This window comes from Cervus elaphus, chromosome 8, assembly GCF_910594005.1.
Source record: "Cervus elaphus chromosome 8, mCerEla1.1, whole genome shotgun sequence".
Classification (NCBI taxonomy): domain Eukaryota; kingdom Metazoa; phylum Chordata; class Mammalia; order Artiodactyla; family Cervidae; genus Cervus; species Cervus elaphus.
In genome coordinates this window covers 53,305,811-53,323,592 of record NC_057822.1, presented here as the reverse complement: position 1 = coordinate 53,323,592, position 17,782 = coordinate 53,305,811, and the positions used below count along the sequence as shown (strand labels likewise).

Sequence of the window (17,782 nt, the reverse complement as noted above, 5' to 3'; positions counted from 1 at the left end):
TGTTGGAAGTTCTGGCCACAGCAATCAGAGCAGAAAAAGAAGTAAAAGGAATCCAGATAGGAAAAGAAGAAGTGAAACTCTCACTGTTTGCAGATGACATGATCCTCTATATATACAAAATACCTTTGAGTGAATACTTCAAACAGGAATAGGACCAGGGATGGGTGATGAAGGGAAAATTAATAGAGAAGAATAGATGGCAAACCACTATAGATTGATGAGTATGATTAACTTGATGATAGACCACCACAAAAACCCATAGGGGTTTGAGTACTACCTGAATAGAATGGGCTTCCCTGGTGGCTCAGATGGTAAAGAATCTGCCAGCAATGCAGGAAAAATGGGTTCAATCCCTGGGTCGAGAAGATCCCCTGGAGAAAAGATTGGCTGCCCACTTCAGTATTCTTGCCTTGAAGAATTCCACGAACAGAGGAACCTGGAGGGCTAAAGTTCATGGAGTTGCAAAAAGCTGGACACAACTGACTAACTTAACACTCTGAATAGAATAGATGGTTTCAGAAATAAAAATGAGAGTAAGAAGGAGGTAAGGAGAAGAGATAATAAAATTTCATATGATTGTTGATAAGATTTATGATTTATATAAACAGAATATGGGGTCTGTTGGATATAGTTGTTGCAAACAGCTACTGCAAGAGGTAGGGTATGTTGTAGACTATAGTTTCCTTCCTTCTTGAAATTCAAGGACTGGCTTAGTTAACATAATATACTGTTGCTGGCATTATGGGTAAAATGCTATTTTTTTTTTTCTGATTATCTTCCACATATCCAAAGGTTGCTATTGTGATTAAATGAATTAGTGCTTTTTATAAACCACAGGGCATTTTACAAACAATTATACCTGAGTTAGGTATCCTTATGGATTGATCTAATTCATGCTCTGGTATCCAGTAGAACTATAATAAAGTATTTCCACCTACTTTAAAAGAACCTCTTTCTAAAAGTTAAAATCCCCTTAGAAAAACTTTGCAATGCTTAGCATCCTAATGAAAATTCTTCCTTGTGAGTATACCAAATCCATCATATTGTGAATCCCTCCCATTTCTTCTTCTCCCTTTTTTTTTTTTTTTTTTGGATTTCTACAGAGAGGCAACTGACTGCCATTGTAATCTTAAGAATTATTTACTGTTTTGATCATCCATTGGATCACAGAAAAAGCAAGAGAGTTCCAGAAAAACATCTACTTCTGCTTTATTGACTATGCTACAGTCTTTGTGTAGATCACATCTAACTGTGGAAAATTCTTAAAGAGCTGGGAATACCAGACCACCTTACCTACCTCCTGAGAAATCTTATGCAGGTCAAGAAGCAATAATTAGAACTGGACATGGAACAACAAACATTCCAAATTGGAAAGGAGTATGTCAAAGCTGTATATTTTCACCCTGCTTATTTAGCTTCTATGTAGAGTACATCATGTGAAATGCCAGGCTGGATGAAGCACAAGCTGGAATTAAGTCTGCCAGGAAAAATATCAATAACCTTAGATATGAAGATGATACCACCCTTACGGCAGAAAACGAAGAGGAACTAAAGAGTCTCTTGATAAAAGTGAAAGAGGAGAGTGAAAAAGCTGGCTTAAAACTCAACTTTCATAAAACAAAGATCATGGCATCTGATCCCATCACTTCATGGCAAATAGATGGGGAAAGAATGAAAACAGTGAGGGACTTTATTTTCTTGGGCTCCAAAATCACTGCAGATGGTGATTGCGGCCATTAAATTAAATGACACTTGCTCCTTGGAAGAAAAGCTATGACCAAGCTAGCCAGCAAATTAAAAAGCAGAGACATTGCTTTGCTGACAAAGGTCTGTCTAGTCAATGCTATGTTTTTTCCAGTAGTCATGTATGGATGTGAGAGTTGGACTATAGAGAAAGCTGAGTGCTGAAGAATGAATGCTTTTGAACTGTGGTGTTGGAGAAGACTCTTGAGAGCTCCTTGGACTGCAAGGAGATCCAACCAGTCCATTCTAAAGGAAATCAGTCCTGAATATTCATTGGAAGGACTGATGCTAAAGCTGAAGCTCCAATACTTTGGCCACCTGATGTGAAGATTTGACTCATTGGAAAAGACCCTGAAGCTGGGAAAGGTTGAAGGCAGGAGGAGAAGTGGACGACCGAGGATGAGATGGTTGGATGGCATCACCACCTCAATGGACATGAGTTTGAGTAAACTCTGGGAGTTAGTGATGGACAGGGAGACCTGGCATGCTGCAGTCCATGGGGTCACAAAGAGTTGGACATGACTGAGCAACTGAACTGAACTGAACAGTTTTGAATTTTTAAAAAATTGTTCCCTATTTCTTACCTGTCATATAGAACTGCAGTTTCTCCAATATCAAAACTATGATTTCGCTCCCCTTCAAAAAGTGCAAAGCTAGCTATCCCCTCTAAATACTGAAAACTGTGATTGGATTTGTAGAGTTGTTATTATCTCAGCATTAATACTTTAGACCATGAACTTAAAACTTACTAATTAAAAGATCCAAATTTCAATTAAACCCTTCAGAGAAATTATATTTTTAAATGGGAAAAAAGAACAAAATTAATATAAATTCTTTTCATTTCATTTTTTGGAATCCAAAGTCTTTTCCATTAGTTTATTATAATCATCTTTCCCTATAAGCAGATACTATTCTCCTTTACCAATAAAATGAATGAATCTCCAAGGAGTTTGCAAGTAAACTCAAATAGGCCTTTAAGCCAATTAAAAATTTAGAATACAAATCTCCTGATTCTTAGCCCAAAGCCATGTCTATCACACTGTACATAATGATTACATTTACTTTCCTAGATACGGTTTTTAGAAATCTATATAAGTGATTCAGAAAAAGAAAATGTTTGTGGTATCCATTTCACATCCCCAAGCAATCTTCTCTGGAAATTCAGTCAATTATTATCATTCTACTCGAAAAAAAAAGTTATTTTTATTTTTAAGATGGTAGTCATGTGTGAAGATATGTTGGTAACAAAGACTTGTTCTCCCTTTTCATTTTCCATTCTCACTTTGTTTTCCTCCTTTTGTTTGCTTGTTTTATTTTTCCATTTTCGTTATCCATTATCTTCATTCATCCTACCTCTATTTCATCGCTCCACCACAATATTGGTTTTCTTTGAGCTGCAGAGGAAGCAAAATGGATTCTGCTCCATGAAAACCTGAGATGTATTTCGTCTATGGTTCAGATGTCTATAAACTCATCTCCAGGCAGAACAGCAGCTCTTAGGTGTAGAATAGCAAAAGCAAGAGCAGTTTCTGCTTCCTCCTTGTGTGTATTGCCATGGAAAAATCTCAAACTTTGCGTACATGGTAGAATTTTTCAGCTAATCAGTATTTCCGATGAGGTTGCTGACAACCGATGCCTGTCAGACTTTGGCTGTAACGTGTACCCAGGAGAGAAAACACACGGTGAGGCACACTGTTTCTGCCAGAACTCGACTGTGACAGTAAGGTGGAGAGGTACAGACTGAGATCAAGAATGGGAACTGATATAGCAAAGTGGAAGAAAAATTACTTACCCTGATATAAGAATATTTTATGGAATGAACATTCAGTTCCTTGTTATTTATAGTGCACTTAACATTTTATTTCTACAGGGGATTATTTCTCTTTTGATAATTAGAATCATAATTTTCCCATTGCGTGCTAAGAAAAGAATTTACATGTAAATCTCCTTGAGTATAAAGAACTGTGTCATATTCAGCTTTAGAGCTCCAGAAACCTTGTCATGGTCTCCAGCTGATAGGAGGCTTGTTCAACTCAGCGTAATTCCTGAATATCATCAAATCCACATTAGAAATCTATAAATTGCTTAAAAATAACTTTTTAGTTCTCAAACTTGTTACAACACTGTTTTCTGGTTTTTAGCAATCTACATGATCAGAAACAGCCTAGGGTCTACATTTAGCTGTGATGTAAATATTTCTTTTTCTAGCTAAAGTATATATAAAATAAATGTCTTAATTATGTATATCCAAGTAAAATTATACAAAGATAATCTGCATAGGACAATTTTGCATTAAATAAAACACAGCGTAACTTATTTTGTGCATTAAAGTCATCATAATAGCCATTATCTGGATTATTAAAATAAAAATCAGACTTCATACAATAGATATAAATTTAATTTGATATGTTGCTGTACATATCTGACATTAAGCTCTTGATTAAATTATTAAATAAATCTCTTAAAACTATATAATTGTATAAGTTGTATGAAGCCCCAGAGCTTCATTTTACCTCATGAATTAAAAATATACCCATTGCATCCATGTTGTATGTCTTAGAGACATTTTGTTTCTATAGACATTATCATACAACTTCCCATAAGATGTTATTAAAATTTAATCATGAATTCTTCCAGACTTCTAGCAGGATAATATGTTTATCATTCTTTTAATTGCTAAAATATACTTTTTTTTTCAGGACTTGTTTTTGTTTTTAGGAATCTGTCAGAAGTCTAGTTAATCCAGAAATATATGTTAAGCTTAATGGAAAATATTCGTGGTCTTATCTTATAATATGACTGAAAGACTCTGAAATAAGAGCAGGTGTTAAAAATTATCCCTTAGCCACCCACACAGCCCTAGATTTTGAGAAGAGGCTCCTTTAATACTTCTTTCACACTGCTGTGTTTGTTGCTTAAGGAAGTCCGTGGGTGGAGAAGATGTTATTATCCCTCCTACAAACACCCGTTTTCTTATTTACAACATTATCTTCATATATATAAGTACTTGAAACACACCAACCCCTTTCTTTTTACTACTTTCTGAAATTCTTTGGAATTTTGTCCACACTTTACTACATATTACCTTTCTATCAGACACATATATAGCTAATTATAGTTTAACCTGAATTGTTTTTTCAAGTATGAGTCTATCCAAAAGGTTATTTGGTGAAGATGCCTTTTCAACTAAACGTTTTTGCTTGAAAACAGAGAATTCCATAAACAGCTGGTGTTTCACTCAAAACTAATAACACAAGATTATTCTTTATATTAGTATTTCCTTAATAAATAAATAGATCAATAGTTAAAGATAGTTAAACCTTCTATAAAACATACAAAAACAAGTTAGCATAAATTTTATGAAACATTTAGATCCCTTTTATACTGTAAAAATGTTTCCTCAAGTGCAATAAATGAGATACATCCTTGTGCAAATAAGTTAAACTTAATTTTTTAAAAAAATCAGGTCTAACATTCAATGCTAATATTTATTTGTTTAAGAATATAGGACAATCTAAAAAAGTAAAACCTTATGTATTTATAAAGTGTTTTGGATTTGGATTTGATTTAACCATGTAATTTATGATAGTCACACATATGTGTTTTCCAAATAAAATTGTTCACTTCACTATTCAGATCAATGCACTACATTTGGGAAGTATATTAACTTTTGTAAAAAGAAATTAGAAAAATAACCATTAACTATCCAAAGTGCTTGCAAAGATACCCTGATTATTAACCAAATACATGTTATTGAGAATATATCCTATAGAGACTGGTTAGGACAATCACTAACTAGGACTGTTGGATTAACCAATCATAGGTAATTCAATCACTTCTGGTTAATTCAAAGGGAACTGATTCTGGCTTTTCTAGATATCTTGGTAATAGGAACTCCATCAGAATACAGAGCAAGTCCATCCTTTATTTAGCAGAGGTAGCAAGTCAAATATATTTTCCATATAATCCAATCAATATGTGAACTAGAATTGTGCAGGTCGCTCTAAACTATGCTTTTAGGTTCTAGTTATTAAGTTTTCTATAATTTTGTACTAAAGTTAAAAAATATGGAAAATTAAAACCATTAGTATTTCAGAGCAAAGAACACAGACTAGAAAAAATAAATTCAAGTAAAAACAAAACAAAACAAAAATTATTGAGTCTCTGACTAAAAACAAAACAAACAGCTAGGAGTAATACTCATTTACCACAACTTTCAGAAAAACAACTCTTTATAAAGAATACAGCTCAGAATTAAATGGGTTATATGCTTTTATTTTCTTTTCAAAGCAATTATGTCTTAAGAAGTTGTTTTGTTTACTTTTCCTCCAAGTTAATATAAAGCACATATAATTGAAAGGAAGAGAAATTTTTTAAAAGGAGAAAAAACAAAGGAATATAGTGTGCAACGAATATATGAAATTTAAGTTATAAATGTCTTATTCATGAAATTAAAGTGATTTCCTTAAAAAAAATCCCCTTATACAGATCACAGGAAAAAATAATGAAAATATTTCAGTCTAGAATTCAACAAGGAAAAGTGAGGTTGACTTTACTGTCAATTGCATGTGCTAAATACAATGAAGGAAAAACTGGCAACTAGTATCTGATACACCCACTACACCTTATTATTGAAAACAATGATGAAATGATGTATGATATGAGGAAAAGACTCAATTAGAAAAAAGTATACCATGATGCTTTAACAAAAGGAGCAATGAAAATAATTCTGTGTTTTTTTTTAAGATGCCAAAAAATTAATAAGATGTGTGAAGAGTGGAACAGTTGAAACAATATAATATCTTTCAAATTAAGTAGCCTACACATAAAACTAAGTAGCCAGTAAATAATGCAGAATTTTTCATAGAACTGCTCCCTTCCAAAATTGACATTTTAACAAACTGATGGATTTCTTAATAGTCTGATAGTGAAATATCTACTCAAAAAACTTTTTTCCTTTTTCTCTTTAAAGTTTGCTTGATCTTAGAAGCTCATCTTTCCAAAACTTGCAGGGAAGCTTTCTTAGGAATATTGTATTAATCAGCCAGAGGAAAAAATAATTTCTTAGAAACAGTAAGATTATCTCAATATCAAATGACTGTCTAATGTCATGTGATATGGAAATAAATTCATACTCTCATGGTACTGAATCATGACTCCTATTCAATTTCAGTCTTTATGAAAAAAAACTGTGCTCCAATATGCTGCTCTAATTTTACTCTCTGGGTGTTGCTTATTTGAACTAGTTACGCCTTTGACTTGATAAATCTCTAACTTGTTGCCCAAACCAGATAAGGTAAGCAGTAAAATTTGACTTTCCTGACTCCAACACCTTCTTTCCTCATCTTTTATCAAATTCTTCATTAAAAAATAAGGTTTAATAGAAACATGCATTTAATCATTTTATATAACTTAATCAAGATCCTGAGAGAATGTTTATGTTTTTATTCATTCTCTTTTCAGTATTCTTGTTGAAATTATATTTAGTTGTTTCTATTTTTTCTTGTTGTAAATAAAGATAGAATTTTGTTTGAATTTCAACTGGAAAAGCATTTTGGGAAATTTACCAGTGAGGGTTCAATCCATAAGTAAAATATTATTTGGCAATAAGTATATCATATAAAATTTTGAAAGTTTCTGCCTCTTATATACTTCTTTAAACACACAACTAAATCATGAAAACATATATCTTGTGTTAGTAAAAATAACTATAGATTAATCAAAGAAGTAAAGACATTATCTTATTTTCACTGGCTTACAGTTTCTTTATCTTTTTTATTTTTCTTTAATAAACTAAAGCTCCTTCAGTTTCAAACTATTAATTTGGTAATTATGTTCCTGTTTACATAATAGCTATGTATGTATTAGTATCAATACCTTGTCATTATGTATTTTAAAAAAACAATATTTAAATGATTTTCTATGAGTATTCTGTCCTGACAAATATGCTTGGAGCCTTATTATGAAGTTCAGTTATGCAGGTTTATCTCCAAGTTAATTCAAACACAAAGGCATAAATGAATAGGAATATTAGATAGAAAAAGTTCTTAAGTATGATTCATAAATATATCAAATAATTTACATGGTATACACATTTACTCAATAAGAAGAATGATTTTGTTTTTAGTTTTCCCTTTCCTAAAATGCAAAATGTGAATTCATCTTAGATATATGTAATGACAAATACATAAGTAAATATCCACAAGTAACATCCACATGTAAATCTTTCAATATATAAAAAGGCAACTCCTACCTCCATCTCCAGATCCTGATCCTGCATCTGGGAGGAAAAGAGGAAGTAATTTGTTTTAGCTTAAAAAACATATTCAAAGAATACTTATGAACTTTTAAATTAAATTCAAAATAAAATAAATTTAAAATAGATACTTTCTCCATTATATATTAATATAATTGAACAATTACTAATATTTAATTTGAAAAACATTCATATCAATATAATTTAATATCTATAATATAGCTTATAAAATAAATTCTCTATTATTTTCATCTTAGATTTCATGAACAATGTATTATCCAGCTTTGGAATTAATTCTCAAACTTGACTATGTAAAAATTCTCATTTTTATTTTAGTCAAGATGATTATGGTGCCATTAACAAAAAAATTAAAAACAAGATACTTATAACAATCAGTGAGATTTAGAAATTAAGTAGTCTAAGACTTGACAGCGAATACTCATAATTAAGGCTTATATTCTTGTACATTGCATTACAAAGGGAAAAAGTTTAAAGATGAATATCTTTTTATATAAGAGCTAATACGTTTTCCAAATACCACAACTCTGAATGAGTCTATCTGTATCCAACAGCATCTATTGTTTTTCAAATCCAGAGAAGGGTGAGCTTCAGGTTTGCCTTTGTGATTAAAATTGGCTATATCCTAGGTGATGTTGGCAGAGAAGACAATAACCTCTCTCTGCCTTTCTTTTTCTCCAGTCCTTTCCCCTCCCTCTCACATAATTACAACTTGGGAAAGTTGTCAATTTCTGACAACTCATTTCCCAGAAACACTCAATTTCTTAGTTGGAGTCAAAACCATTGAGTCTCCATTTGCTTCTACCGGTTAAGTGGAGACATCACCTTCCTTCTGCATCCCCACTTCTTTCCATTCTAAATACAGTTGGCTATGTACTTTTAATGCTAATAATGGGAAATAAGACTAATACTGGTAGACTAATACTGGTATTCTTTGTCTGACTGGCCTTCATTTTACGTTGAAATCTCAGCCAGAGTTCAAGAGCCATATCAAATGCCATGTCTATGAATCTGTGTTTGTTGTTTTAGACCAATTAAAATAAAATAGTACTTCTACTTGTTTGCCTCAATGACACTTTATTGAAAAGCACTCATAGAAAGAGGCATGATGTATGAAAATCTATAGAAGACTGACACAGGGAAGAATGAATGCCTCGCCAATAATTCTCCTTGTCATTATGTTAGACATTATCATTGTCATGAAGGAATAGCAGTTTGAATTGTCAGCCTTGGTGGATACCCAGACTAACATATTCATAAGATTAAACATTTTATTAAATCAAAAGCTCAAGTCATTAACTGCTTACATGACTAAGGAGCAACTCTTTGGGTCAGACTATCTTTCCCTTAAAGGCAAGTTAATTGGTAAAAAAAATTTCATAATTAAAACCATTCTTGGTAAAAGTAGACTCAAATAAGGATTTTAATTATTCAATTTGACTGGTTTAAGAGAACAGAGGAAAAAAGGCTGATGCATTCATCTTAATAGCAGGAGAATAGTCCTGTCAACTGAACTGAGTCCTAAATCACAAAGCAATCACTTTTGGACGGGACAGTGCTTGAATGATCAAAGTTGGTCAAGTCTCCTTTTTGTATCTTTTCACAGCTAGAATTTTAATTGACTTTATTTGAATTAATTTGAAAGCTTAAGTTATAAACTTACTTATAAAATCATCAGAAGTTAATAACAGGTTGTACTATTGTAGCATTTATACATTCTACCTTTGTTTTAGTTGCATGTATATAGCTTCTTTATTCTTTCCCACTAAGAGTGTAAACATCTTTAAATCAAGAATCATGTCTTGTTCAGCTCCCTACACTTATATACACCTAAAAGGAAATGCATAAAAGCTTATGGATTCCAAACTCCAAACATACTCATCAGATAATATTAGGAATATTATTCAACCAATCTAAGCTTATTGGTCCTCTAATCAATGGGTAATGTCTATCCTACTGGACTACTTTGAGGACAACTGCACAATGGCACATTTAAAATGCTTATCACTGTGTCTGGAACATAATAACTAAAATTTTGAGTGAATATCTTGCCTATTCATCTATGTTTTCTATTAAACACATATAGCTGGAGAAAAATGGCAGTAGTATTTTGGCTTGTATTACCCATGCATGTTCTAAAAATTCAAGGGGCATGATTCTTAAGAACATTTGTGTTTGATTTGAGCCAAATTAAGTAGCTAGTGAAGACAGAGGAATAGACTAAAAAAAAAAATGGTCACTTAAGTCATGGCCTTAAGTGAAGTCAAGTGGGCCTTAGGAAACATCACTACAAACAAAGTTAGTGAAGGTGATGGAATTCCAGCTGAGCTATTTCAAATCCTAAAAGATGATGCTGTTAGAGTGCTGTACTCAATATGTCAGTAAATTTGCAAAACTCAGCAGTGGCCAGAGGACTGGAACAGGTCAGTTTTCAATCTAACTCCAAAGAAAGGCAATTCCAAAGAATGCTCAAACTACCATACAATTGCATTCATTTCACATGCTAGCAAAGTAATGCTCAAAATCCTTAAAGTTAGGCTCCAACAGCACATAAACCAAGAACTTCCAGATGTACACGCTGGATTTTGAAAAGTCAGAGGAACCAAAGGTCAAATTGCCAACATCTGCTGGGTCATAGAAAAAGCAAGGGGATTCCAGAAAAAAACATCTACTTCTGCTTCATAGACTAAAATCTTTGACTATGTGGATCACAACAAACTAAAAAATTCTTCAAGAGATGGGAATACCAGACCACTTACTTGCCTCCTGCAAAACCTGTATGCAGGTCAAAAAGCAACAGCTGAAAACGGACATGGAACAATAAACTGGTTCTAAATTGGGAAAGGAGTATGTCAAAGCTGTATATTGTCACCTTGCTTATTTAACTTCTACGCAAAGTGTATCATGTAAAACGCCAGGCTAGATGACTCACAAGCTGGACCCAAGACTGCTGGGAGAAATATCAATAACCTCAGATAAACAGATGATACCACTCTAATGGCAGAAAGTGAAGAGGAACTAAACAGCCTCTTGATGAAAGTGAAAGAGAAGAGTGAAAAAGCTGGCTTAAAACTCAACATTAAAAAAAAAAAAACTAGACTCATGGCACCCAGTCCCATCACTTCATGGCAAATAGATAGGGAAACAATGGAAACAGTGACAGACTTTATTTTCTTGGGCTCCAAATTCACTGCATATGGTGACTACATCCACAAAATTAAAAGACGCTTGCTCCTTGGAAGAAAAGCTATGACAAACCTAGACAGTGTATCAAAAAGCAGAGACATCACTCTGCCAACAAAAGTTCATATAGTCAAAGTTATGATTTTTCCAGTAGTCATTTACAGATGTGAGAGTTGGACCATAAAGAAGGCTTAGTACCGAAGAATTGATGCTTTCAAACTGTGATGCTGGAGAGGACTCTTGAGAGTCATGTGGATAGCAAGAAGATCCAACCAGTCAATCCTAAAGGAAATCAGTCCTGAATATTCATTGGAAGGACTGATGCTAAAGCTCAAGCTCCAGTACTTTGGCCACCTAATGTGAAGGGCTGACTCAGTGGAAAAGACTCTAATGCTGGGAAAGATTGAGGGCAAGGAAGAGAAGGGGATTGACAGAGGATGAGATGGTTCGATGGCATCACTGACTCAATGGACTCTGAGTCTGAGCAGACTCTGGGAGATAGTGAAGGATAGGGAAGCCTGGAGTGCTGCAAGGAATCAGCACGAAGAATCAGACACGACTCAGCAAGTGAACAACAACAAGTCAAGACTTCATCATAAAATCATGATGGGAAGCTTTAACGGTTCTTTGCTACAAAATGATTCATCTTGGCAAATCAGAGACAAGTAGCCTAATAAAGTCTTATTAATGAAAGGGAAACCTAAGAAAAGAAGCCATGTTATTGGACCTGAATCTAGACTCTTAGTCAAAACATTCCTTATAAGGCAAAAAAGGGAAACTGACAGTGAGGCTATTGAGCAGAATAGGTATGCTCAATAGGAAACCAGTTTCCAGACAAAAAATGATTTGTAAATTCAATGTAATGTAATAAATATAATGTTATTTTTAATACAAGTTTTATGTTTGTATTTTTATATTTTAGTATCAATATAAATCTTCTACTGCCTTTTATTCTTAGAAATCACAACTTGCCATCTCCATTCAATGTCAAACAGCATTAAAAAATGCAAAATCTATGAAGAAAATAAGAATCTCTTTTAGATCAAAAGTCAGAACTCCAATTTATTTAGTCAGACCTGGTTAATCAAAATTACTTTGGTCCCTCCATCATTATTCAGATCAAAACTCTTTTAGATTTACAAGTCAATGGAAGATGATTCAGCAAGACCAACTTACTAATTAAATCCTGTAGAAATTTAAGTCTGTTAACAAGCTAGGGACAGGTTACTCAATTGTGATTAAATGTGGTTAAGTATTTTCATAGTATAACCAATAAATTAGGGACTAGAATTGAATAACTGAATGAATCAAAAGAATGTGATTGCATGTTCTGACAAAAACTTGGAGGTTGGCAAGTAAGCAAACAGAGACTTTTGCTATCCAACATTGTTAATCAAACCATAACTCCATGACTGCTTATTATGACTACCCAGTGATCTTCATTGCCTATTGTCAGAGACAGACAGATATTCTATATGGTTTTGAATGAGTAAATCCATTCCTTTGTACTCTAGTATTTGCCTACATCATTCCTGGTTCTGAGAGTCAGAGGTTCCTTTTTTTCCTATTCCATTTGTCCTAAAGTGTCATTTTTCAGTAGCTATGATGGATTGATTTTTTATAATTAGTTTGCTCCTTGTCTTTCTATTTTCCCCATGCTTACTATAAGAGTAGCATGCTGGCCCTCCTCTTTTCTTACTGAGAAAGATGGTCCAAGCGGCAATGATCTATTAGCTCCAGCAAACAAGAAAATGGTGCACCAGTCCAACTTGCCTCCCAATCATCCTTGCAGGAAGGACATCCACATTGTCAGACAAAGAATCAAATAGGAGAAAAGCTACTTAAAAACCAGAACCAAAGAGCCTACGTCATTGTTCATAAGGAAAGATACCTTTCTCTTCTGCTAATTCTTCGAAACTTTGGTAATTACCAGTGCAAATTGGAACAATATTATCAACTACTAACCATCAATAGGTCTAAGATAATCTTTTTTAAAGAATATGAGACTGTCTCTGCTCATTTACCACTCTGCTCCAGCCATCACACACATGATCTTTAATATAATTCCATAGTGTTATCTAAGAGGGGATTTTCGATAAAACAGACCTTTCTTGACATTATTCTATATTTCTTTTTTTGAAGAAAAAAGGATATATCATTTTAATTATAATAATAATATATCATTATTATTTTTCTTAAATATGTTATATCATCAAATTCCTCTGAAATTATGACTCACAGAAAGATGCTTATTTGCCATTAGGAACAAATTTCAAGGGATACTAAAGTTTCTTTAATATATGTGATTTTAATGTCAGGCCTAACCTGAAAATTCAGCTTCGTTTTATAGCACTGGTTTATCAAGTTGGGCTTTATTCTTCTTTTTTCTCTTCTTGTTTTTATTCAGCTCTAATAACCATTGTACGCAGAAGGAAAATCTGAAAAACTAAAGAGCACATGAAGGTGCTTTTTGTCCTTACTTTCTTTAGAGCATTCTTGGTACAGTATAACTGAAAAGTTTTGTGGGATCCCAGGCTCACTAGTGGTTCTAGAAAGGACAGATGTCTTTAGAAGTCATGTTCATCGCCAATATATTCTTCAGTGTAATCTGTTCAATGTAATGCTGCTCTACAGCATTTTGTAGAGCTGCTAAGATTAGGCACATCTTAACCTTCAAATCCAAATCTGCAATCTGCCTGTCCTCCAGAAAACAATCCTATTGTTACAAACAATCAAACAAACAAAATTTATTCCTGCATAGATTACTTTATATATATTTGGCAGCTAAGCAGTCAATCTAGATTTTTAATTGTTATTCAACTGTCTGTACTTCATTAAATAATATATGTATTAAAATCTACCAATATCCTTATGGTAGATTTATCTTTCTTCCAGAAATAACTTGAAATGTAAAGAGACATACAATAGGAATAATGCATGCTTGGTACAAAAGTATAAGAGGCTTGTCTAGCCAATATATAGTCGAATTATTTATCTGGATAATAATAAACAGACATAACAGGAAAAGCAAGACATGGTTTTTGGATTCAGCATCCATTCCAAAGGTTTTCGGGAGTCATCAGGATGAGATACAAACCTGTGGCACACGATCCTTCAGACACCACCAGTATCTCACTCTGCTGTTTGCACGCGGCCTGCCGCAGATAACACTCATTCTGATAGCTCTCCCCATTGGAACCACACACAGGCACATAGTCATTGTTGCACTGGGGAGGACACAGATGTAAGCCTGTGGTTAGTACTGGAGTCTACATGCCTCTGACATCTTGAATAGAAATCATCATTTACAAAATAAAGCACTTGTCTTCATTTTCAGTGATCCCCATTGTATCCAGCAAGTCTTTGACCTTGTAAGAATATCATTCAAAGACATACAAAAGCAATGTCCAGTAAGTCAACTGGTCATCTGATTCAGATGGGGGAAACTCAGCTTCTAAATCAGGAAAAGCCAAGAAAGTGATAGGACAAGAAATAATACAAAGATATAACAATAAAACTATCAATATTATTAACTTTTTTTTTCTGATATATGGCCCATCTGGCTTGGTGGAAAAAATTAGAACATGTTATGACATTCTAGATATTCAAAAATAGTGTCTATCTGTTGTTGGAGCAGAAGTATATAGCTGAAATGCCAAAGAACTCAGTTACTCTTCAGTATGTTGTTCCTCTGTTGAATTTGAATCTTTACAAATTCCTAAATATTTGGATAAGACATCTGAGTTACTAATTAAAGGTTCATATATCTTTATATCATTGGATATTGACAGAGATACAGTGTAGAAAGAAACAACAGACTATGTAATACAGAAAAAAAGCCAACTACTGAACCATATGCTAACTTGATTGACTATTCAAAAGTATGAGAATTAATGTGTATTTCATAAAATGAAAAGTTCATTTTAAAACAACTTCCTTCCAAAAATGTACACATTCTATAACGGTAATCAGGCAACCTACAGGGTATACTCATTACAGCATAATCACACTGTAAGGCCTTAGAGATACTTGGCTGTGTTCTATACCTGCTAATTACGCCAGTGATATGATTATCTCATGATTACTACTACTGATGGGCTACATTGTTTAATTATAACAAATGTAATGATCAAAACAATTATTTATAAATACCCATGCCAGAAATTAAGTACAGTAAGGGAAATCATGCATATACATGCATGTGAAAATGCTTTTCTGTTTTCTACTTCTTATTAAAATACTTGGATTTTTGATCTGCTAATTCATAACATATAAAGCAAACCAATGATTTAGCAAAATAGCTAGTGTTTTAATTTTTATAATAATATTTCCAAAAATATCTCAAAAGTTAAATTCAACTCAAGGATTTTTACACAAAAAAAGCAAATTTTAAACACGGTTATAACCTGATGATAAACCTGAGGTTCATTTTCTCACTCTATTTTCTTAACATAGCTGTACTTCCTTTCCCAATCAACCATTTAGCTCTTACCCTTTGCCTTTATGAAATAATAGATTCGAACCATTTTTTAAATGATATAACACAATGTTCTCTGAAATGAAAGTTTTTTGAGTCTGACTTTGCACCTGTTATTGAAAAACTTAAATATAATTTTTCACTAATAGTTATGTAGTATTTTCCCAATAGTAAATTCAAATTGTATGACACTCATAATCACCATAACTGCTAACAAGGTAATTTAGATACCAAATTATATCTATTTAGAAATTATTTAAATCTGATTAGATTGAAACATTTTAAATATGACATATTTTGAAAATTTTTATTTCTAGTTTCTAGTCTAGTCATTTTGGAAGTTTCTATTCCTTTCCATGGTTACATTATATGGCTCATGGACTCAGGTTATCTACATTATTATATTTGAAAACTATTTTGATAGGAACTTTTCACTCATGAGGATCTTTAATTCAATAGGCAACTCACTTTCCAAATATACATATACCTAAAAATTGACCCACCATAAAACTGAACATTTTTATCACTATTGAAAAAAAAAGACAATAAAAAAATGTCAGTAAAGAGTTAAGTTTTCCAATAAACAGTACTGCAGAGACATCAAATAAATGTGAGTGGTGTTGATGTCAGAACTGTGGCCAGGGAGGCAGGTGGACGGACCAGTGTTTGATAAATGGGCTGTGTTCAGGATCAGAGACAGGACAACGTAGGGAGGATTTACGAGGACCCGCTAAGACTAGTGAGAACATGGCAGACAGACCAGAAAGACGTGAACAGCTGGTCACACAGTCAGCAGACTTGCTGACCCTTTCAGTAGGCTGATGATAGTCACATTACTGCAAATGGCTGGGCTAGTTAGCTCCTCACTCTTGTGTCCTAGCATTCTTGTTCTGGGTTACCTTTAAATCTTCATCTTCAACCCTGGTTACAATATTTTGTGTGTAGATGATCTGGATCCACATTTTCTTCTTTGTAATCCCTAGAATTTCTCTATTTATCCTTTTCATCTACCTCTGTAGATTATTCAGATATAGTCAGTAGATGGGGAGTGAGGGGTAGGAAGTATTTATTACCTCTGTCAAGTGCTAGTACACAATGCTATATGCATCTTAAAATACGAAATAAACTGATAAAGTGCTCATATGCCACTTCTGAGGGATGGAGTAAGCCAAATGTGAACAGTGCTAAAAATGGAGCTGCCAAGCTCCATGTACAAGCCAAAAGGGAGATTTGTATGGAGTTGAAAAGAGCTTAACTGCAGATTATCAGCACGCTGTTTTTGGCCCTTAGTACCATGACTTGCACTCATTAAAATGAATAACACACGGAGGAAGTATACTCTAAATCACTAAGGCTTAGGAGTGGAAGTCTCGTCCCATGTTCTCCCATTTCTGAGTGTAGGACCTTGTGTATATCACTCAGCAATAAAATATTTAACAAGTTTATAGCTCAGTTCCCCCATTTGAAATGGTTAACTGGGGCATTTGGGAGGATTAACTGAGTCATGTTTCAAAGTGCTTTGGAATATTCATTTATAAAAAGAAATGTAAATTATTTGCCTTCCATGATATATACTTTAACTAGCAGAGTTACCATCTAACATGGACACCAAGGCATACATGTCTAAAATTGGAAAAATAAAGGAAAACAGGCTAGCCCTAAGTATAAAAATGAGCTTACTACTACATTAAAATATGCCTAATTTTGAAAATAATTATTTTTTATTTTAGTGGTAACCATGAGTATTGCTCAATTTCAGAGGAAGGGACAGATTCAGATGTTAGGTGACTTGCTAAAGGCCACACTGTTGGCTGGTAAGAGAGAAAAACAAGACTCAAGCCCAGATGGTTAAGCTCATAAATGTATGTGTTGTCCAAACTTCCTCTCAGGGGAAAAGTGATTCTGCTTTCCTTCAGATGTTTTAAAAATCTTAAGTTTATTTTCCAACTTTGTGTTTTTCAGTGAATGATTTTGTTCCAAAATTTCCACATTGCTTAAGAAAGCAGCAACATGTTACACCAGTGAATTCAATGACTTGATGCTCTAGAATATATGGAATTTGTTTTGCTACAAATGAAGAAAAAATTCATGTGAGAAGTTTTTCA

The 17,782-nt window shown here is 33.4% G+C and overlaps 1 protein-coding gene across 1 annotated transcript in view; it reads right to left on the bottom strand.

Annotated features, from left to right (window-relative positions):
* Window positions 1–17,782, bottom strand: part of TMEFF2 (transmembrane protein with EGF like and two follistatin like domains 2) — a 281,659-nt gene that overhangs the window by 255,709 nt on the left and 8,168 nt on the right. The window contains exons 3-4 of the mRNA XM_043910529.1: window positions 14,298–14,427; window positions 7,997–8,023 (exon numbers count right to left, since the gene is read on the bottom strand). Coding sequence (XP_043766464.1) covers window positions 7,997–8,023; window positions 14,298–14,427 — 157 coding nt within the window. The remainder of the gene's footprint in view (window positions 1–7,996; window positions 8,024–14,297; window positions 14,428–17,782) is intronic.